This window comes from Podarcis gaigeae (genome assembly GCF_964106915.1).
Source record: "Podarcis gaigeae genome assembly, chromosome: 3".
Classification (NCBI taxonomy): Eukaryota; Metazoa; Chordata; class Lepidosauria; order Squamata; family Lacertidae; genus Podarcis; species Podarcis gaigeae.
In genome coordinates, this window is record NC_139680.1 from 1,058,913 (window position 1) to 1,082,072 (window position 23,160).

At 44.1% G+C, this 23,160-nt stretch overlaps 1 protein-coding gene and 1 long non-coding RNA gene across 10 annotated transcripts in view; one reads left to right on the forward strand and one right to left on the reverse strand.

Moving 5' to 3' along the window:
• Positions 1 to 1,177: 1,177 nt before the first annotated feature.
• Positions 1,178 to 23,160, reverse strand: part of ITSN2 (intersectin 2) — a 92,949-nt gene continuing 70,966 nt past the window's right edge. For all 9 annotated transcript variants that reach the window (XM_083729742.1, XM_083729739.1, XM_083729732.1 and 6 more), the window contains 11 exons: positions 17,230 to 17,351; positions 16,196 to 16,302; positions 12,795 to 12,978; positions 11,886 to 11,984; positions 7,935 to 8,102; positions 7,514 to 7,726; positions 5,894 to 6,015; positions 5,724 to 5,806; positions 5,077 to 5,160; positions 3,485 to 3,658; positions 1,178 to 2,643 (listed from right to left, as the gene is read on the reverse strand). In XM_083729742.1, the coding sequence (XP_083585868.1) occupies positions 2,486 to 2,643; positions 3,485 to 3,658; positions 5,077 to 5,160; positions 5,724 to 5,806; positions 5,894 to 6,015; positions 7,514 to 7,726; positions 7,935 to 8,102; positions 11,886 to 11,984; positions 12,795 to 12,978; positions 16,196 to 16,302; positions 17,230 to 17,351 (1,514 nt within the window). In that variant the 3' untranslated portion in view covers positions 1,178 to 2,485. The remainder of the gene's footprint in view (positions 2,644 to 3,484; positions 3,659 to 5,076; positions 5,161 to 5,723; positions 5,807 to 5,893; positions 6,016 to 7,513; positions 7,727 to 7,934; positions 8,103 to 11,885; positions 11,985 to 12,794; positions 12,979 to 16,195; positions 16,303 to 17,229; positions 17,352 to 23,160) is intronic.
• LOC310840784 lies at positions 3,665 to 5,177 on the forward strand. The gene is made up of 2 exons (XR_014562132.1): positions 3,665 to 4,304; positions 4,339 to 5,177. It is a non-coding gene; the product is annotated as an uncharacterized lncRNA (long non-coding RNA).

Sequence of the window (23,160 nt, forward strand, 5' to 3'; positions counted from 1 at the left end):
ATGAAACATCCTAGAACAAATAAAACTGTTTCTGTCTGGCATAATGTTCCAGGAACACATGGATTAAGTCCTTTACAGATGTGCACAAACCTGAGCACTATAGCCGTTACTGATTCTGGCCACAGCACAATAACATAAAGCACAAACCTATTAACAGTAGGGAATCCTCCTGCACAGAAGTGGGTTTGAAACATAGCGAGGGATATATTACACTCTTATATGTAGACAACTAAATGCACTATTTAGTTGAAGACAATACTGTGGTTTCATCTTTCATAAAATCTACCTTCCAAAAAGAGTGGGGCTTGCATAGAAGAAGATGCTTTTGGTGTAGATCATCCACTTACCTTGCTGCAGTTGGTTCAGTTGAAAAGCAGAGGGGGGCATTATACCAAGTATTATGCACTGGTATCTAGCAGCTGGTAATGTTGACCTTGTGTGACCCAAAACCAGGTCCTAAAAGGTTACTGATTTTGTAAGAAACAGTCAAGTTATTAAGGATGCAGTACTCTTAGACAGTTGTTAGTCCCTTGCAATAATGTGAAAGATACCATTTACTCAGTCCGAGATCCAGTTGGCCTGACCATCGCAGCTGTACAAAATAGATATATAAAGGAGCAGTAGCAACAGCTGATAAACCGATTGAGACAGTCCAGCCAGAACTTGTATCATCTGCCAGGAGCAAACATCTGATAGTTGGAAAGACCCTTCACGCCCCTGGTGTATGAAACCAATGAATGAAGATGGCAGTTTGGATGAACACTGTAGAGTGTCTACTAAGGAACTTTGCTCTCTCCAAGATATTATCCTGAAGTGTGTCAATTGTTGAGAAATTTTTGCAGATGCCTTGCAACACACACACAATTTAGGCAAACTAGTTGAAATGATTAATTTCATTATTAAAATAGTAATATTGAAGGCCTTTGATGCTTTAAAATTTGTACCAATTCATCTGTTTATTCATTGCAGAAGTGTGGTGATTTTGTTATATTTCAAGTATGTATTGAGTTAGATGTAGATACTTGCTCAAGTAAATGTGAAATAGCTGTTTGTTTTTATTCCTGCCCAGGAAAAGTTGTCACAAGCCAGTTTTTGGAATGTGGAATCTGACTTTGAATTGAATATATGCTCTAGGAAAATCACATTAAAATAAAATAAGATAAGATAAAAATAGAAATAATTAAACACAGAAAACTTTTATTCAGGTCGAGTTTGCAGTTCTGTTAAAACTTGTTAAGCAATATAGCACCTAAAGGATACAACTCCACTAACTTTGCATTGAAAGCAGTACTTAAATAGCAGAGAGAGGAGTGAAAAATGCAGAGGTTCTGCCTATTTGTCCAATGCCTAAAACTGGCAACTTCTGCTGCCAGCCTTTTTGTACTTCTTCTACAAGGTGCAGCTGTGCTACAGGTCTTTTGCACAGGAGAATGATCCAGTGGGCACTTTTGCCTCTTTGCGTCCAAGAGGACGATCTGTCTTGCTGAATATTTAATTCCATTGTATCCTATGAGCAGTACCCGTAACAAGTATGATTTACATTTTGTTTATATTTTCTTGATTGTAGTTCCTGTGTTTTTCACATTCAGAGGTACAATAAAATATGCTTTTTAAAATCAGTATGCCTCCATTTGAATCTAGACGAATCATTTTAATAAGCTCATTTTATTCTCTATGCCGATCCAAGGGTGATGTAACCTTCACTGCCTTGGGCCCATTGGCGAAGCTTAAAGGTGCACATTTTACGGGCATCTTCCAGGAAACCCAAGTATTTATTTACATAAATATATTAAACAAATCACATGAAACGTATTCATGATTATCAACCAGTATTTTAAAAGGAAATTTTTCTAGTTTTTCCTTATAACCAAAATCTGGTTATAAAATGCTAAACAGAACTGAAGAAATTCTTGAAATTTCCTAATCAATAAATAAACTTCCTATTAATGATATACAGTATTTAAAGGATTGCGAAGTGCTAAGACTTCAGCATCTATTTCCTGCAATTAATATCCTGAGATGAGGTTCAAGCAGATTACATTTTTCAGGCGTGAGATTCAATTATTCTAGCCCTGAATGAAATCATTCTCTCAGCATGTATGTGAGTGACATGTGCATACACACACACACATATTAATCCAAGTGGCTGCACTTTAAACATTTTAATGCCACATTCCTAATTAATACTTTAAAGAGCTGTGAAAATTAAATTGAAAAAATACATTGGCATCAGCATTCAAAAATTTCCGTATTCTAAAGAAAGGCACTGCTACAGGATCTCTATATACAGTACATTTTACATTGCATAGATTGTCACAAACATAAGCAACCCTCACAGAGAAATGATGTACAAGTGACCAAGTAAAGTGATTTTGCAGCACACATTGCTCTCAGGTACCTGCCTGTAAGGAAGGATTATTTGCAAAACTTTCAAATGGCAGCAGTTCAGCAGTCTGTAGTTCCTAATATTACAAAAAACACCTTTTCAGAGGAGTGTTTTCTGGTCAAATAACTGCAAATCAAAGCGTACCCAAACTTCCCCTGTTGGTACCTCATGCAGCAGTAAATGTTTAGTTGTAGGTCCCTTGTTTTCTTGCTCTGTTCTGATTTTGGCTACTGGAACTTCAGTGCGGCCCAAAAAATCTGTTTAACAACAACACATAAAACATACTCAAATCTGTGTTAAATAATGAAGGCTGCAATCCAATGCACACTAATTTGAGAGTAAACTCAAAGAGAGCTACAGCTTAAGTTTATATTATGCATTTACTCAGAAGTAAGTGTGAAGTGGCTAAATGAGGAGGAAATTATGTCTGAGTCACATGCGATAAGGAATGGAGAAGCATAATAGCATGTTCAGATGGCTGCCCTAGAATGCATTCTCAGAGCAGGTTCAGGGTCAAAAGCGCTTTCCCCCTGATATGAAATAGAATACAGTTGAGGATTCAGTCTAGAAACAGACATATGAAACGTGTTTAAAGCAGGCTGCTGCTTCAAATACAGTATCAAACATCTCTTGGCAATGCATTTGTTCATCTTTAGTTCCCTAACAGACAAAATGCAACAAAAATGGGAACCACCAAAAATGAACTGGAAGAAGGAGCAAACAGAAGTGGGGCAGGTAATTTGTCATAAGTGGGAAAAGGAGCTCAACACAGTTGATGATGGGATCCTTCTTGCTTGGGACACAGTAAACAAACATGGTCAGAGTCAGGGAATAAAGATCCGTTTGTTGAAAATGGGGTGTATTTATAATGCACCGGAGCAACAAACAAATGGTACAGATGGACTTGGCAGTGAGCACCTCTCTTCTTTCCCAAATAGCTCTATTTAGGTGTAGAGTACACAACAAACAGCCTAAATGGGGCCACTGGGTAGTCAGAACTGATACATTTGTGCTTAAGCTTCAGCCCATGCCATACCAGCTCCTAGTCATTAACAAGGGACAAAGAATGATCTCTCTCAGATAAAATGCAGCACCTACCATCGGGTGAGAACTGATCCCTGTCAAACATGGTGAGACACAGAACATCTTGATATAGATCCTTGATGAAGAATTGGCAGTTAAAGTTCCATTTTGGGTTCAAAGTGTCTGGCAGTGCTCTTGTTGTGTAGCTTTGAGACCCCAGGCTGATTTCACAGTATGGGTTGCTCTTCCCTTAACATAAAACAGAAGTGTACACATTAACCTTTAAAAAGAATAATGTAGGCAAATCAGAGCAGAGTTAAGGACACTATTTTCATAAGAGGGTAAAAAAAAAAGTTGTGTTTAAATTGCTGTGATTGGATTCAAGGTTGGATTAAAGCGGTTGGAAGCCCTGATGCAGTTCTCAAGCCAGGTCCCTAAAAAGTATTCCTGAAATAAGGTGCCACAGACTAAATCCTGTAGGGTTTTAAAAGGGTATCAAATTTATGATGGCATAAACTTTGTCTGACTACAAAAAATAAAAATAAAATAGTTGGAGCATATGCAATTTTACAACTCAAGGCAAAACACAACAACATTTTACCAAACTTGATAGCAAAAAGAAAATACTCTGAACATGCTCATATTCACATTTAAAACTCACATTGTTTTTGTTCACTTCCTGCCTTGGGCCAGGCATCAACTCTCAGCCTAACCTACTTCATGCAGCTGTCATGAAGATACAGGAGGAGGCGTTAAATGGCTGGAAAAAGGGATTTAGTGCTCATATCATAGGCATAAAATCTTTTTTAAAAGATTTTTAATTTCAAGTAACAAAACTTATCCACAACAGGAAAGCAGAGCTTTGTAGTTGTACAGAAAAGAAAGAAAAATGGTGGCTGATGGTTGTAGTTTTAGACAGCCCCCCAAAGGCAATTCAATCAAAGTGTCCCTCCATAAGGTTCCATGAATTGGGTGGGTGAAAACCATGTTCAGTTGCCATAACAAAGTCAATAAATGGATACCATATCATATAGAAGGTGTGAATCTATCCACCACCCTCCAAAAAAAATCAATATTCCTTTTGTGAAATGGTTTATTTGTCCATAAGCACCATGCCTCATACTTGTGAAACCCAGACTTTGAAAAGAATGGTCTCAAGTACTCTACTTACTTGATTTAAGTTTCTTCCAGAGATACTTGGCTGCTTCTGTTTTTTGTATTTGTACCTCTCTTATTTTTATTGCATAGTTTTGGCTTACTTGATTTTTTTTAAAAAAAGAAGTCTGAAATGTCAGTCTGATTCCTTGCACATAAATTGCTTGGAATGTTGCCTGCAAATTAAGCTTCATAACTTACCTTTGAGAAGGGCTAGAGACTTAAAAAGCAAAACAAAACTCAAAGTTCCAAGTGTGGGCGCCCTGTTGGCGTGAGCCCTGAGGCCGTTGCTCCAATTGCACAATTAAAACCAGTCCCTGCTCTGATTCTAGGCTCAGGTTGTTTGCAATTCTATTTTTTTCATATTTCTCTTACTATATAAATACACAGGTTTTTCAGTTCCAGAAAATTGCTTGGCAACTACTTATTTGTAACACTAGACTCTATACATATTAGTTTGCTGAACTTGAAATTATATCACCAAAGACAAACATCCGCCCCTAAATTATTACCATTAGGTTTGCACGCTTTTAATTCAGTTGCTTCAATCACATGCACCATCAAACGTCCTATTCCTGAACTCTTCTGTGACCGAGCTGAAAAACAAAACAAATTTAGCACCAGTAAATTGATTGGACAGAAAAAGAAAGCTGGCTGAGCAACATATGGAACAAAACACAAGGCACCTAAATGGGCATGTTTGCGCAGAAGCTGGATTACTGCAGCCAACTTGTGGTATCTGTCTGCTTTGAAATCTCATTAAGTTTAGAAACTATCCTGGAGGAAGCAGGATCCACCTGTAATTTGTATAAATTTGCCTGGGCAAGGTAAAAGTGTAGACACATGAAATACAAACTTTCCCTGTTCAGTTTCACCAACATTCCTTCATTGTGTAAACAGAATCCTTTCCACAGCACAACTGTCTTGTAACTCAAAACCCCTTCATGCCACTTGTAAAGCCAGAGGCTTATTTTAGGAATCTGCCCACATGTCAAGAAGCCTGAAAATGTGATGTGGGAATAGGAATATGTGGCATTTAGATTCAGGCCAGGAGATGTCCCCAAGAAGCCCAGGAAGCGGGCTTGCATTCACACCAGAGTCCAGCGGTGTCTGTGGTACAGCCTGTTCCTTCAAGTTCCCATCAACCAACGTTCAGCACCTTGGTAAGCCTTTTCATGTTTCTTCTTTTCCGTTTCAATATAATGTTCTGATGCTCCTTTAATTTTCTGGACCCAGGCAGTTCTGCGAAAGTGAGTATTATTTTATTTTATTTTTTTACAAAAATAAGAACCACGAAAACAAAGCGAGATGAACATTCTCTGAGCTCACCTTTCATTGATGTTGTCTGTTTTTAGTGTGTATACTCTATCAATGTGGGAGATGTGGAAAACTGGCTCTTCACTGGAAGGGTCAGTCGGCAGTTTCACCAGGACTTCATTAAGAAAAACAGGCTGAAAGAAACACAAAGGTAGTTTTAAAAAAAACACTTGGACAGGCTGAAACGAAATTATAATTAAATTGTGTCCGAAGCGACTACTGCAGCTAAGACCACTATGAGAGAGAGCCCCCTGCTTCACTGGGGAAGAGGCCCCAGATCTTTAAGGGAACTTATTTCCTATGGGGCTGGGCATACACAGAGGGTGAATATCATCTTCAGTTGGCAATCTGGTTGTCCAGCCTATTGGTATGGATTTTTTTACCACACCCAATCAGAACAATCAAGAGGAGAAGATACTGTATATCCCTTGGTGGACAGGGTAATACAGACAGTTTATCAAATGATAAGATGCAAAAAATGATAATCTATCAGTAAGTCTGCCTTCGCCCTCAGAATTGTGCAGGGAAAAGGAAATCCCTTGGCTAACAAGGAAAATGACCGGATGGACACAACACAGAAAGGTGTAGTCCTGGGTGACAGCAAAACCTTTCTCCATTATAATTTTGTCCAATCTTCATCTCCTTACTTTGAGACCAGCACTGGATACTGAACTACTAAAACAACTATTTGGTGCAAATTCTGATGTAAAACATTTCTGCAACAGAAAATAAACTTTCTCCTGCAGGGAAGAGAAGACTCATGTCTATGGAATTTCCCTAAGAAACTCCCATAGGGATACAACCTGATCAATTAGTGAACTACAGTTCATAAGATTAATTGATTCTATGTGGATTAAATTTGTATGCATTCACATACTGGTAAAATATTTTGACACAAGAATCATATTTTGCTTCCAGAGGATGTATGCATGTTTCATCATAGGCATCATCATAGAAGAGGGAAACCCTCATATGAGAGAGAGAATTGGGATGCCTCTTTATAACACACAGATTATGGTGCTCACTCACCATCTGCAGTTTTTTACAAATTCTGGTTACTTGTTTTTTTAAGAACAAACCCAGGGCACCTTTTTAGTTGATTAAAAGTTCATCTGACTTCCCCAACCAATTAGTTGATTAAGTGGTATTTAGCAGGCAAGCACTCTATTTCCCACTGTAAGTCCTTGCCATACTTTTAGTCACATTTACCACTCATTGGCATGATGGACTTGCAGAAATGAACCAGCCCATACAAGGGCTATTGATTAAATTAATACAAATTGAAATGCACTATCTAAAGGATATTTCCTACATGAGCTATGTAGGAGGCAGTGGCAATTTCCATTTTTCAGGAGAAAAGCCAAGATTTTGTCTAACCAATGCTAAGATGCTTTTTTTAAAATCCAAAGAAAGTCCTTCACTCACTAATTATAGAAGATCTGTCCCTACTGACAGTAGTGTAAACATTCAAAATTAGTACTGATAGGAGACTGAAATTATACAGTTGACTTCAGCATCCTAGTAGATCAAGGAAGTCTATTAAATAGTAAAGAGGTTATTATTTCTATTAAAAGAAAACACCCCGCTCCTTCCCTTTCCAAATGCACAATTAAGATGCTTTAATTTACTCACCGTTTTATAAATTTTAAACTGAGTATTAGATTTTGGGTTGAACAATTTATCTGACCCTGTAGATACAAACTGCTTGACCATGTAGGTGAGAAGCAGGAAGTCACTGAAGAGGAATCCATATAGTTCTTTGTTGCTTTTTGTCTTATAGAGTTTGCCACTGTGCAAAAGCTTCCTTGGTCCCAAGCAATTGGTCAGGGAGTTAAAAATCAGTTGCTAAAAGGAAGAGAAAACCAAAGCAGCATACAATGACTTTTCAACATCAGAGAGAAAATTCTACTCAAAACCAAAGCCATTTTGCTACCCTTAATGTACGCTGTTGAACTGCCATCAACAGGGCCACTTCTATCAAGAACCCATAATAATGCATTCCCAGCACCTATTTCCTCCTTGTTATCCTGTCCTTCCCACCCCAGACAGTTACCTCAGCAAGGCCCTCACACTGAACGTGGGACTGGATCCATTCAAGCCTGTCTGAATTCTCCTTTTCTCGCACTCCCTCATTCACCTGGGAACACAGCTCCTCAGCCCGCTCAAGAGCCAGCTTCAGATGACTGTGATCTGGGTGAGTTTCAGGGGAATTTTCCAGTATCTGGTTGGAAAAAACAGACAAAGAAAATTGCAGTATCAGTTAAATGGGGGGCGGGGGCGGGGGGCGGGCAGAGAGAGCTATCAAATCATAGAGTTGGAAGGGGCCCTGAGGGTCAACCAGTTCAACCCCCTGAAAGGCAGGAATAGGCAGCTGTCCCTGATGGGGATCCAACTGAGGTGTTATCCACACAAATATGAGAAGTTTCCTGATTTTTTAAAATAAATACACGTGCAGTCCTCTGCTTGTTCTCACACAATACTGTCAATCAAGTTAGTTCATTTAATTTCTATCCCACCCTTCCTCCCAAAGGACCCCTCCCTCAGTCCTTCAGAGAACAATTATGCTGATAGTAATAATAATAATAATAATAATAATAATAATAATAATAATAATAATTTTTTTATTTATACCCCGCCCTCCCCAGCCAAGGCCGGGCTCAGAGCGGCTTACAAGCAATAATAAAAACAAGATGAATGATTACAACTTAAAAACAAAAATAAAATACAACATTAAAATAATGGAACATTAAAATATTAAAATGTAGCCTCATCGCAGGAGGAGAAGGAAAAGAAAGGAAAAAAAAGAGAGGGAGAGAATCAAATTGGCTCCAAGCCAAAGGCCAGGCGGAACAACTCTGTCTTACAGGCCCTGCGGAAAGAAATCAGATCCTGCAGGGCCCTGGTCTCATGAGGCAGAGCGTTCCACCAGGCCGGAGCCAGAGTTGAAAAGGCCCTGGCTCTGGTTGAGGCCAATCTAACTTCCTTAGGGCCTGGGACCACTAGGGTGTTGTTATTTATGGACCTTGAGGCTCTCCGTGGGGCATACCAGGAGAGGCGGTCCCGGAGGTACGAGGGTCCTAGGCCGTGAAGGGCTTTAAAGGTCAAAAGCAGACCTTAAATCTGACCCTGAACTCTACCGGGAGCCAGTGCAGCTTGAAAAGCACTGGGTGAATATGCTCCCATGGCAGAGACCCCGTGAGGAGCCTCGCTGCAGCATTCTGTACCCGCTGGAGTTTCTGGGACAGCTTCAAGGGCAGCCCCGCGTAGAGCGAATTACAGTAGTCAAGCCTGGAGATGACCGTCGCATGGATCACTGTGGCCAAGTCAGGGCGGGAAAGGTAAGGGACCAACTGCTTGATGCGGCGAAGGTGGAAAAATGTCGCCTTGGCTGTTGCTGTAACCTGCGCCTCCATGGAAAGGGAGGCATCAAGGATTACACCCAAACTCTTAACGGAAGGCAATGGCACTAATTGGGTCCCCGCAAGAGAAGGGAGTTGGTCCCTCATCCCCATGCCATCCCGACCTAGCCATAGGACCTCTTCGAAGGATTTAGTTTCAATCGGCTCCCACGAAACCATCCAGCCACAGCTTCCAAGCATCTGGTCAGTGTGTTCGGGGCCGAGTCAGTGTGGCCATCCATCAGCAGATAGAGCTGAGTGTCATCAGCATATTGGTGACAGCCCAGCCCAAAGCTCCGGATAATCTGGGCAAGGGGGCGCATAAAGATGTTAAAAAGCATCGGGGAGAGAATTGCGCCCTGCGGCACTCCACACACCAAGGAGTGGCGCGACGACATTTCCCTCCCCAGTGCCACCCTCTGTCCCCGACCAGAGATAAAAGAGCACAACCAGTTACGGGCTATGCCCTGTATCCCCACGTCTGCGAGGCGGTGGTCCAGAAGATCATGATCGACCATGTCAAAGGCTGCTGACAAATCTAAAAGGATCAGCAGTCCTGACCCGCCTCGATCCAGTTGTCTACGGAGATCATCTGTTAGGGCAACCAGAGCCGTCTCCGTCCCAAAACCAGGACGGAAACCGAACTGAAATGGATCTAATGCTGATGTTTCCTCCAGAAACCTACCAAGCTGTTCAGCAACCGCTCTCTCAATTACCTTACCCAGGTATGGAAGATTTGAAACTGGGCGGTAATTGGATAGGTCTAAGGGATCTAATGAAGTTTTTTTTAAGAGTGGACACACCACTGCTTCCTTTAATTCCCCTGGGAATGTCCCCGTGTCAAGGGACAAATTGATAATTTCAACCAGGGGGGTCCGCACAACATCTGGACACTCCCTAATCAGCCAAGACGGGCATGGATCAAGGAGGCAGGTGGTGGGCCTACCAACTTGGAGGAATCTATCCACATCAGTAGGGAGTATCCGATCGAAATAGTCCAACACTGGACCTGAAGTCAGTCAAGGGGCCTCCAGTTCAGTCACTGTATCTAAATTGGCAGGGAGGTCACGACGGAGCAACAGGACTTTCTCCGCAAAAAAACTCGCGAATGCCTCACAGCTGTGGGTCGAATTTGTGCTTAAATTTGGTTGTCCTCCTAAGGACGTTATTGACCTAATTATTCTAAAAAGTTGTGTCGGGCGAGAGCTAGCGGATGCAATGGAAGCTGCAAAGTAAGATTTCTTAGCAGCTTTCATAGCCATCTCATAGGCTTTCATAAGCATCCTATAAGATGTTCTTGAGGCTCCGTCACGAGTCCGTCGCCATACTCGCTCTAGCCGTCTGAGATCCCGCTTCATTTTCCGGAGCTCCTCAGTAAACCAAGGGGCCCGGTTTCGACGGGGTCGCAGAGGGCGCTTAGGCGCGATCTCATCAATGGCTGCCAAGAGCCGGTTATTCCAGTCCTCAACAAGGTCATCTAATGAGTCGCCAGGAGGAGCAGGGTTCCGCAAGGCTTGTCGGAATCTATCAGGATCCATCAGTTTTCGCGGACGAGCCCAAATAGGTTCGCCACCCGAGCCGGGGAGGAGCGGAAAGTCTATCTTGGCTTTCAGAGTGTAGTGATCAGACCATGGCACTTCCACAGCAGGGAGCATGATCACATCTATGCCAGCCCCAAAGATCAGATCCAGCGTGTGGCCTGCTTGATGAGTGGGGCCCAAAACAACCTGGGAGAGCCCCAGTGTTGCCATGGAAGTCACTAGGTCCAGAGCCTGTGAGGAGGGAGCGGCATCGGCATGGACGTTGAAGTCTCCCAAAACCAGTAGGTTTGGGAACTCCAAGGCCCAGCCCGCCACCACCTCCAGCAGGTCTGACAGGGTGGCTGCAGGTGTGCTGGGTGGTCGGTACACCAGCCAGACAGCCAAGCTCTCCTTGGTGCCCCACACGAGACCAACACATTCAATGCCGGAGGTCGTCGGTGATGGCAGAGCTCTGAAAGAGCAATCCTCCCGGAATAACAACTCTACTCCTCCCCCCCGACCCACAGTCCGCGATTGATGGAGGACAGAGAAACCTGGGAGTGTTATCTCATGTAGGGAGACTACTTCGCCTTCCCGTACCCAGGTCTCCGTCACGCAAGCCAGGTCAATCCCCTGCGAGACAAAAAAGTCACGCATGGTGGCGGTTTTGTTGCCTATGGACCTGGCATTGCACAGCACCAATGACGGAGGTGTGTAACCTTGCTCTCCCTACCCTCATCCCTCGGGATGGGGCGTAGATTGGAAGGGGTTCGAGGATCACTGCATCTCAAAACCCTTCGCCGATAGAGATATCTAGCCCCACCGCCATTCCTCCCTAGCCCTTCAATTGTGGAAATCCCAGATCCCATACTAGCCTCCCCAATAGATGGGTAACATCCCCTCAATAACAAGTCATCCTTGGGCCAGGACTCATGGGTCAAAGTGGTATGGGAAAGAGGTGGAGGTCTGATAGGGTAAGTATCCCTAGAAGATAAATCCCAACCAACCGCACCCCAAGCGGGGGGGACAGTCCCATGGTGTTTCATTAACTGTCAATCCCCCTCTCCCTCCTGTTAAGATACTCACACTCTTTATGAGAAGAGGGTAGCGAGTGATTCTTTGCATAGGTTTCAGCAGGAAGCTGGAGAGTGGCATTCCTTTACAGCGAGGATCCGAAGCCAATTTCTACAAGGTAAACCAGTATTTTTGAGAGACTGCATTATTGCTACTGATCAACATTGACAGAGGGCTTTAAAATGCGCAAACAGTTGTACAAGCTTCAGTTTGTTATCTTTTACAAAAGAGCAGCCCCTTGGGTGTCTGTTGTCTGGATGGAGAATATTAAGGGGGAGAGTGTGACCTATCTCAGGCTGCTCCGTTAGAAAAAAGAAAACCTCTGCTGCAGAGCCAGAACAAGGCTCCATTCATGGCAGCATTTCCCAAGGGAAGCAAAACACTTACATGAGTGAGGTTCTAGTAAAGAGGTCTTTCCACCCATGGAGGGGGCAGCATTTTCTCCTGATTCCCCTTCCTCCCTCAAAAATCTGCTCTGCAGGGTTGGTGACCTCTCTGGTACAGCATTAGGGACAGGGGGCTGTGGGGGAAGGGGAGATCTGCTCTCCTTTGTACTCCAGTGGGAGATTCTGCAGGATCCCCACTCCTCCCAAGGAGCCTTTCCATTTGTGGAGACTCCTTGCAGCCACAGTCAGACCTATTCAAAGAACAAGGAGAGTTGAGGTTTGACAGCGTGGCAGAGAAACTGGCTGAGAGGCAAGTGAGCAAGCAGCCAAGGGGCACTTTTACCTAAACGCCTGGGCAGATACTGGTGTGATATACTGTACAAAGGAAATGTTTGTGGGGAAGAAGAGCCCGTTCCCAAGGTTAACCCCTGATTTGGTAGATGTGGCGACTGGAGAGCTCGTGTTACATCTGCCACACCCTCATGGAGAAAAGAGACACGATTGAATTAGGAAGCTACTGCGTAGTATACTGTACTTTCATAAATTCTTTGAACTCTGGTTCTTCATCTGTTTTCTGCTGCAGCAGGGCAGCCCCGTTAAGCTGGCAGCTGCAAAACCGGATATAGGCTTGCATTTGAGACAGCTCAGCAGCCAGAATGTCACCAATCATCTGCACAGGCATTTTTTCACCCCCCATCTTCTTACGCACACGCAGGGCTCTGGAACAAAATAAAACGACAGGGAAGCAGTTTGAATCCGGAGCTTTCAAAAGGAACAAGCTAAGGAGGGGCTCACCAGGTACTGTCACACAGAGATCCCGTGTGGCAGGGTCAACTCTGTTGAGAACATGAAGCAAGTGGATCTTGCTATCTCACCCAGGAGCTCATTCAGAACCTGGAGATCACATGGCCACAACCTAAATTACTGTCTGACAATGAACCATCAAAGGAAGGCTGGACACATCCAAGAACACAGGAACTGCTAACCCAATTCCTATTTGGTTGTGGCATTTATAGACTTATACACCTAGCAAGACAATCCACTGTCACAGTGTAAGCAAGCATTTTAAAAAGGCCTTTTCAAAAGCCCAGATTTCTGCTTTCCCTGCAAGGTATAAAGGTAAAGGTAAAGGGACCCCTGACCGTTAGGTCCAGTCCTGGCCGACTCTGGGGTTGCAGCACTCATCTCGCTTTCCTGGCCGAGGGAGCCGGCGTACAGCTTCCGGGTCATGTGGCCATGTTAAAGTTTGTTGGGTCGTATATCTTTTGACCCACTGAGTCTGCTGCAATGGCCCTGCAATAAATTTGATTTATTGCCACTTCGGCAAACTTCCATTGGCGCCCACACGCTTCCACTCCACACGCTGCCACTCTCTTCAGTTGCCGGATAATAGCAGAGTTCACACGCAGCATAAAATGGCTTGTCTGTGTCGACGTGGTGTCTTGAATAACTCAGCTCGACACCAGCACTTCTAATATAAAACTCTTTATTTAGAAGCATTCAAAACAGAAAAGAAAAACCTACAGAATCTAGCTGTATGTTCGTAGCTTTCTGCCTCTTAACAAAAAACGAAACGACCTTGCTAACGCTCTCAGACAGACTGCTTTCCAGAGAGAGCTCAGAGCACAGATCAAAGGAAAACAACCAGGGATCCTGTGGGCAGCGCACCCAGTTAATCAGAATGCTCCTGACAGTCCAGAACCACAACAAGCCAGCACGACTAAGCCACTTCTGGTGAACCAGAGCAGCACACGGAAATGCCGTTTACCTTCCCACAGGAGCAGTACCTATTTATCTACTTGCACTTTTTGGCGTGCTTTCGAACTGCTAGGTTGGCAGGAGCAGGGACCAAGCAATGGGAGCTCACCCCGTCACGGGGATTCAATGCAATGCACATGTGCTTAATTTATTTGCTTCTGGTACTACATTAAAAAAAAATGAGAGGCACAAATACAAGATGGGTGACACCTGGCTTGAGAGCAGTACATGTGAAAAGGATCTAGGAGTCTTGGTTGACCACAAACTTGACATGAGCCAACAGTGTGATGCGGCAGCTAAAAAGCCAATGCAATTCTGGGCTGCATCAATAGGAGTATAGCATCTAGATCAAGGGAAGTAATAGTGCCTCTGTATTCTGCTCTGGTCAGACCTCACCTGGAGTTCTGTGTCCAGTTCTGGGCACCACAGTTCAAGAAGGACACTGACAAACTGGAACGTGTCCAGAGGAGGGCAACCAAAATGGTCAAAGGCCTGGAAACGATGTCTTATGAGGAACGGCTAAGGGAGCTGGGCATGTTTAGCCTGGAGAAGAGGAGGTTAAGGGGTGATATGATAGCCATGTTCAAATATATAAAAGGATGTCACATAGAGGAGGGAGAAAGGTTGTTTTCTGCTGCTCCAGAGAAGCAGACACGGAGCAATGGATCCAAACTACAAGAAAGAAGATTCCACCTAAACATTAGGAAGAACTTCCTGACAGTAAGAGCTGTTCGACAGTGGAATTTGCTGCCAAGGAGTGTGGTGGAGTCTCCTTCTTTGGAGGTCTCTAAGCAGAGGCTTGACAACCATATGTCAGGAGTGCTCTGATGGTGTCTCCTGCTTGGCAGGGGGTTGGACTCGATGGCCCTTGTGGTCTCTTCCAACTCTATGATTCTATGATTTCTTCAGGGATGCTTTTTACTCTTCTCAATCAAGGTTGCATTTAGTGAATTTGAAATCACATCACTTTAAGACTACAAACTGAACAAAAAGCTTCCCAAACAGAAACACTTGGATAAAACTGAGCAGAGACACTTTCATTTTTTTCAGAGAAAACATTAAAAATTACAGCTAAGATGCTTCTGAGAGGTCCGAAATACTTTTGATGTCTCCAGAGAGCACTTTTCTTTCGGCTTGTAGCAGGACCCCCCCCCAATCATTCAGTTTGTACAAACTTCATACACACTCACACCCACACACTACATACGCTACACTTCTGTTATAAATTCATAGAAAATCAACCATACATCGGAGTTGCACTGTTCCACTTTTATTTTACTCCATGAAGGAAGGACTACAAAATGGGGAAGGTTTGATACAGGCCAGCCCAGCACATCCACAGGAGCCCTGCCCAGTTGCTATGCCAACCCTGATGGTCCTAGACAGAAGACAATCAAGATCACAAAGAACTTGCATATGGGAGTGGATTCAGCATGGACTGGAACAAAGGACAATGATCAGATCTTCCCTCACGGAGCAGGAAACTGCGACTACCTTTTGTCTTCAGAAAATGACTCATGGGGAGGAGGAGAAGGGAACCAGCCAGGTGACAGGACACTCAGGTTACCACCACAACTCCTCCCTCAACCCCTCCTTTCTGTAATGTATGCATGATGTTTCTGGGGGTGGGCTTGACCTATAAGGTCTTGCACCATTGTTTTTATAAGGTCTTGCACACCATTTTTCTGTGTCTTTCCTCTCTCCTGCAAGTGAGAGCAACACCCTGTTGCAACAGTTCAATAAAGGCCAAGCCTACAGGCTGCTGTTTTGCTCCAAGTTATCCTGGTTGGTGTCTTTGTTTTGTCCAAGGGAGCCCTCGGATTTTTCCGGTAACAGGCTCAATTGTAGAAGACATATTTTACGTGCCAGGGTCCCAGGTTCAATCCCCAGCACCTTTGATTTCTCAAGTCGCAGGGCTGGAAAATGCTTCTGAGACCCCATAGAGGACAGTGCAGGCAACATATTTGTCAATCTCCCTAGTCCTTCTGAATGGTTCTAAGAAAAAAATATCAAGACCACATTGCTATACATGTCTACACAAAGGTAAGTCCCACTGAGTTCAGTAATGCTTATTCCCGTGTAAGTGGGTGTAGACTGTAGCCTTGATGGTTATTTCTTGTTTATTTGGACTGAAACAGCTAAAACCACAAAAATTAATAAAGGAGTAGTAGCACTTACTTCAGTAACTTTGTATTAGACATGATGAGCTCCTTCCAATTAACAAAAATTAATCCCATTTCTGCTTCTGAAAGACAGCCTGCTTCAGTCATTTGTTTCTGGAAAACCTACATTCAGAAAGATACAAGGAGGGAAAATGAATTTTAAATACAGCATAATGTTCCCCTCTCAAATTAAGAACTGTTTGATAACTCACATTAGTCAAAAAACTTCAGTTTTCCTTTGTTCTTAACATTATTGCTTCTTTGCTGCCAGATATTTCCTCCAAAACACTTAGGCTAATTGAGGCGATCAGAAAATAAGAGCAGGATCAAAAGGTTTCCACAGATCAAGTCTGCTATGGGTGATCTCCTTAGAGACCACCCATATCTAAAGATCCTAGTAACTCATGTTGCCAACATATATTAAGCAGTGGCAATGAGTCCCAATGGTACTTTTCTTGTGATGGATCCCTGAATTGAGATCCTGTCTCAGGGACTGCCTGACATTCTTTGAGCATCAGGGGAAATAGAAACAAAAACTGCAGCTGAAGGCCTGTTGTAGGAAGGTGCAGTCTGTGAACTTGTGTAAAGCTTTTGCACAGCTTTCATTTGAGAAAAAAGGTCTTAATGGTCTTCTAATAAGGGATTCAAGGTCTAAACCACTGAGCCTCTTGGGCTTGCCAATCAGAAGGTCGGTGGTTTGAATCCCCGCGACGGGGTGAGCTCCCATTGCTCGGTCCCTGCTCCTGCCAACCTAGAAGTTTGAAAGCACGCCAAAAAGTGCAAATAGATGAACAGGTACCACTCCGGAGGGAAGGTAAATGGCGTTTCCGTGCACTGCTCTGCAGTGGCTTAGTCATGCTGGCCACATGACCCGGAAAAATTGACTGCGGACAAACACCAGCTCCCTCAGCCTGTAAAGCGAGAGGAGCGCTGCAACCCCAGAGTTGTCTGCAACTGGACTTAACTGTCAGGGGTCCTTTACCTTTTCCTTTAGTAAGGGATTCAAGGCAATGCTTTTATCACTACCTTTTGTGTTCAGGCAACTCTCACCTCTAAGACAAGCTGAAGGTCTTCCATGTATTTTTCTTCGGTCTGGATCAGCTCGTGTATGTAGCCCTGCCTCTTCCTTTCCATGGGCTGCATGGTGTCAAGACTCTGGAGATCTGCACACCCTGGGGGAGGAAACCGTCTGAGTCACTTTGAGCCCAAGTGCCAACTTAATACCAAGCAAAAAATAGACAGGGAACGGTCTCAGGGGAATAAATCTTTTGACAAACGTGAAGAAGAAAACTGGCTCTGAAATAGCTGGGTAGGAACCCCAACACTGCGCAGTCCGTGGCTTGTGGCAGAGTTCCTCCATGAGCAGCCTGTGGGCCTCTCACCAGCCCCGGGACAGGAGAGCGGGCAAAGCATCTCCGTCCTGGGCAGAAGAAGCATGGAATGCAGCACTGCTCTTGCCACAGCAAAGGCCTGGAGAAGTGCTTCCAGGAGCCTTCATGTGGTGATGCGAACGTTAGAATCTGTTTGGTGAGACATGGCAGAAGAGGACGACTTGCCCCTCTCCTTCCTACACAGTAGGGCTGGGCCTATATCAATATATCAACATATTGTCTTATATTAAGAACAAATTGTGATAACCATTTTTTAAAAAATAACCTGGCAATCTATTGTGAATAGTGTGTGTGCTTGTGTGTGATAGTCAAAAAGCATTTTGTTGCAAAAATTGGGAAGCCGATGCTTCTTCCTGTCCTGTGCAGCTGTTGCAATTGTGAACTTTGCCTCAGCTGCTCTTCTGTGCAAAAATCGCTCTTTGAGAAATCAGGTGTGCGCTGCAGGGTAATTCTCTGGCTTAGTTCTCTGTCTCCCTTGCCTGCCTCCTCAGACACAAATCATCCTTGGAGATACAGTGGCACCTCAGATTACAAACTTAATCCATTCCGGAAGTCCGTTCTTAAACCGAATCCGTTCTTAAACGGAAGCGCGCTTTCCCTAATGAGGCCTCCCGCTACCGGTGCCCTTCCACCGTTCGTAGACTGAGGTAAAGTTCGCAAACTGGGACACTACTTTTGGTTTTACGGAGTTCTTATACCGAATAGTTTGTAAACTGGACTGTTCTTAAACCGAGGTACCCCTGTGTTGTGTGTGCGTGCGCAGCCTAACTCTTCCCGAGGGCTCTGTCTCCTGACAGGCGGAGCTGAGCAGCCTGCAAGCGGGAACCTCCCTCTCTCAGAGACGCCAGGCTCTTGCTGAAAGGCAGGTGGCTTTGGGAGAAGCATGGCTTCTGGTACATGGAGCCCCTCTTCTCCTCCTGTTCTCACATAAAAATATCAACTGGGATAATAATAATAATAATAATAATAATAATAATAATAATAATAATATAATATTACTTACACCCCACCCATCTGTCTGGGTTTCCCCAGCCAACAGGAGATTAAAAATACATTAAAACATCAGTCATTAAAAAACTTCCCTAGCTCCAAAATTCCATTTAATATATAGTCCTCAACATATCACATTTTAAACTGATAAGAACAGATCCTACACATGATCTTAGCCAAAAGGCCGAGAGGCGAAAAGGAAAAAGACGCTGCTCTAACATAAGAGCTTCTTCCCCCTTTCCCCTGCTGGGCTTGTGGATTGTCTGCCTGTGTCTCCCTCCCTCCCTGCCCACCCCTGTGTTTGTGCGCACACGTTTTTGTGAAGGAGCAGAATACATTGGGTTTTTTAATAAAAAAATTAACCCAGCCTCTCTCTGCTGGCAGGCGGCAGTTCCTATTAACTTTAAAGTAGGTTTCTGGCCTGACATCATGGCCATTGCAGTCAAGCTCTGCTGCCCTCCGGGACAGTGTAGCTGTCTGGGCAGGGGGAAGCAAGTGAAGGTAAAAAGGAGGTAAAATTCCTGGCGGTGCCGCTCAAGCCTGTAGCTGCCACCTGGGAAGGGTGTCCCTGCCATGGCCGAACCTCTGACTCCGGCATGAGCTATGCTCAGTTCCTCAAGAAGTTGGAACATGGGCTTTAATTAAGGGGCGCTCCTGAAACGGCAGATGATAATGGGCTGCAATTAATCAGCTGCCAAAAGGACTGGACTTGAGCTGTGGAAGCGGTTGAATAACTTTTTACAAGCACGAAAATCCTTGCAGCCGCCAGAACGGGAGTGGAAGGCAAGGCAATGTCTGTTATGATGATTCCTAAATGAACCAAACTGCAGGTTCGATGCGGTCGACAGGGACAGCTATCGAACAGCATCGAGATGACTAGGGGGGTGAGACAGGGTTGTATTTTGGCCCCCACATTGTTTTGTCTATTCTTAAATGACCTAGAAGAGAACTTAATGGACCCAGATGGACACATTCCAAAAATAGGAATGAGAAGGACCCCTTTGTTGTTGTATGCTGATGACGCAGCCATCATCTCGTGCTCCAGGCCGGGCTTGAATTATCTGTTGAGGAAATTTTCTGATTACTGTTCTGGAAATGGTTTATCCATTAATTATGAAAAATCTAAAATCTTAGTCTTCGAAAGAAGATTCTCCCAGTCTAAATGGGTGCTGGATGGCCATAACCTCGAACAGGTAAAATACTTCAGCTACCTAGGGCTCACATTCCATCATACAAGATCTTGGAAGCACCATTGGCAAACCTCCCTTCAAAAGGCGGAGATTACAAAGCTAGCCATACATAGATTCTTCTTCACAAAGGGCGGCAAATATGTTCCAGCAGCCTTAAGGGTTTTCAACGCAAAGCCCGTTTCCCAACTCCTGTATGCAGCAAATGTCTGGCATAATGGGACCTGTCAAAGCTAGATGGCTTTCAGGCAAAATTTATACGATCTCTGTTGCAGGTACCTAACTGCGTCCCCAACTCCGTACTTTTGTTGGAAGCTGGTGAATGCCCAATTTCAGCTAGAGCGTGGTGGGCTGCCCTAAGACATTGGCTCAGGATTTCAGTGTTTAATCTAGGGAAGGGTCTGTACCAACATTTGACAAATGAGGAATTTGTCAGCAAATGGCAGAAAACCATGGCTAAAAAAGCCACCTCTATTGGTCTGTCTCCCCCCCAACTGTATTACCTGGGCTATGAAGGCGCCCAAAAGGTCTTAAAGCAAAGATTATGGGACAATGCACACAGTGACTTGCGATCTCGATCACATGCAGTCTGTAGTCCACTGGCAGCAGGAGTTCAATATGGGTATGTCTTTGAGTTAACATCTTACATAAAAAACCTGACAGTACCTAACTATCGAAGGCTTTTCACCAAGGCCAGACTGAATGTCTTCCCCTCTGCAGTGCTGGATGGTAGGTTGAGAGGAGTTCCCTACCAGGACAGACTTTGCTCGTGTGCTCAAGACATCGATTCCATAAACCATATTTTGTTACATTGTGCGAAGTATGAGCAGGCCAGGGCTGAACTGATACTACCCTTGCTGGTGCCTTTCCCGGGAAAGTCAGAGGCTCACTATGTCAGGTTCCTACTGGAAGACCGGACAAAAGCTAGAACTTTGGCAGTGGCAAAGTTTTTATTGGTGGTTGCAAGAACAAATGAGCCCTATATTCCAAACAAAGTGCTTGATTAACCTGGAGGTAGGCTGTATGAACTCTGTATTGATTTGTAATGTTTTGTTGGTCTCTGGACCGTAATAAAGATTGTTGTTGTTGTTGATTCCTAAATGGTCTTTTTCTTTCTTGACCTCCCCTGCAAAAAGGAAAGAATCGTGTGCAGTCACTATGTTGTTCTGTCTGATACTGAAGGAAGAAAGGGGAAACACTGATTTATGCTCTACAAAGAGTTTCACAATGATTTTATATACCGTATATACTCGAGTATAACCCGACTCTTCCAGCACATTTTTTTTGCTGAAAAAGCCCCCCTCGGCTTATACTTAAGTGAGGGTCCTTTCGGGCTGCTCCTTCCTCCTCCACCGCCTTTGCTGCTGTTGGTGGTGGCGGAGGAGGAACGAGCAGCCTTGTTCTTCTCTGCTGCTGCCGCCACCAGCCTCTGCCTCTCGGCAGCACCCTAGGTAGGCAGGGGGACGGGAGGGGCTGGGGGGAGAGAGAAGCCCCCTCTGCCGTGTGCGCCTGCATGCACGCACACACGCACTCCAGCCCACCAGGAGGTATGTGGTGTGCTGAACCGGCTTATGCTTGAGTCAATAAATTTTCCCAGTTTTCTGTGGTGAAATTAGGTGCCTCGGCTTATATTCGAGTCGGCTTATACTTGGGGACCTTCTCCTTCCAACCGAGGTTGAAATAGACAATATTGAAATTATCTTTGGACTGGAGTGGACAAGAGACTAATTTGATAAAATGAAGGACTGCTAATTATATCTAGCAGTTTATGTGACTTTGTTCTCTAACTGGGGGCTAAAGAGCAGCCATCTGTTGGGGAGTTATTTAGAGCCCAGTAAGACCAGAGCAGAGGAATGTGAATGGACAAAGGGTGATAGCAATGAATCATCTTTACACACCAGGTTCAAGATCAGAATGCTGGAAGGACTATGCATGTTTTGGAAAAAACAATGGCACTTATTGCAAGGTAACAAAATCCGCTGGCTATGAAAATGGATTAAAACTACTAGAAGGTTGAGAAGGTGATTAAAGAAGAAGAATGAAGGCGGTAACATCAGGAATGTATTGGACATATGCTTGCAACAGGAGCCGGAAACCTAATTATTTTTTGAAAAATATATTAAATTTAAATAATTTGGATGGATTTGTTAAAATTTGAAAACTAATAAAAAATAATATTACAAAAAAACATTTTAAAGTAGCTCCCCGCCTCCTCCGCTGCCTCCCCTGTGCTTAGGAAACTGCAGAGAAACATGCTCTTGTAGCTGCTTCAAATTAAAAGGGAAAAAAATGCTGCTTTGCCTACTTCCCTCTTTTGTGTTTGTGTGTCTTTGTGCAATTGTCTGTGTATCTCCCTCATTAGGTCCCTCCTTTTCTCCTCCAGACCCTCGTCCCTTCCCTAGAACTCTCAATTCCCCCCTTGCTCATTTACTTTCTCACACACTTGTTATTATTAATAACTAATCTATTAACAGACGCAGGTGGCGCTGTGGGTTAAAGCCTCAGCGCCTAGGACTTGCCGATCGAAAGGTCGGCGGTTCGAATCCCTGCGGCGGGGTGCGCTCCGGCTGCTCGGTCCCAGCGCCTGCCAACCTAGCAGTTCGAAAGCACCCCCGGGTGCAAGTAGATAAATAGGGACTGCTTACTAGCGGGAAGGTAAACGGCGTTTCCGTGTGCAGCTCTGGCTCACCAGAGCAGCGATGTCACGCTGGCCACGTGACCCGGAAGTGTCTCCGGACAGCGCTGGCCCCTGGCCTCTTAAGTGAGATGGGCGCACAACCCCAGAGTCTGTCAATACTGGCCCGTACGGGCAGGGGTACCTTTACCTTTACCTTAATCTATTAACATTAATATAGTCTCTTAATTACTTAATGGAATTAAGAAAGATCTGGAGGTATGGGGAAGGTTAAAACTATCCTTTTGGGGTAGAATTTCAATGATCAAGATGTCGGTGCTACCAAAGATGTTATTTTTATTTCAGATGATTCCAATACTAAAAGGAGTAACGATTTTTAAGGAATGGCAAAGAGTGATTTCAAGATATATCTGGCAGGGCAAAAAGCCGAGAATTAAATATAAATTACTAACAGATGCAAAAGAAAGAGGAGGCTTTGCCCTGCCAGATTTGAAGTTATACTATGAGGCATCATGTCTTTGCTGGATAAAAGAATGGATAAAACTTAAAAATACAAAACTCCTGGACTTAGAAGGATTTGATAACAGATTTGGGTGGCATGCGTACCTATGGCAAGAGAAGAAAAAGGGTTATAAATCCTTTGAAAACCATATCTTCCGGAAATCGCTAATTGAAGTATGGGACAGACTGTAAACTCTTTCAGTACGCAATAACAGCAGCGAGAATATTGATGGCTCAAAAATGGAAACAAGAAGTACCGACGTTGGAAGAATGGAGA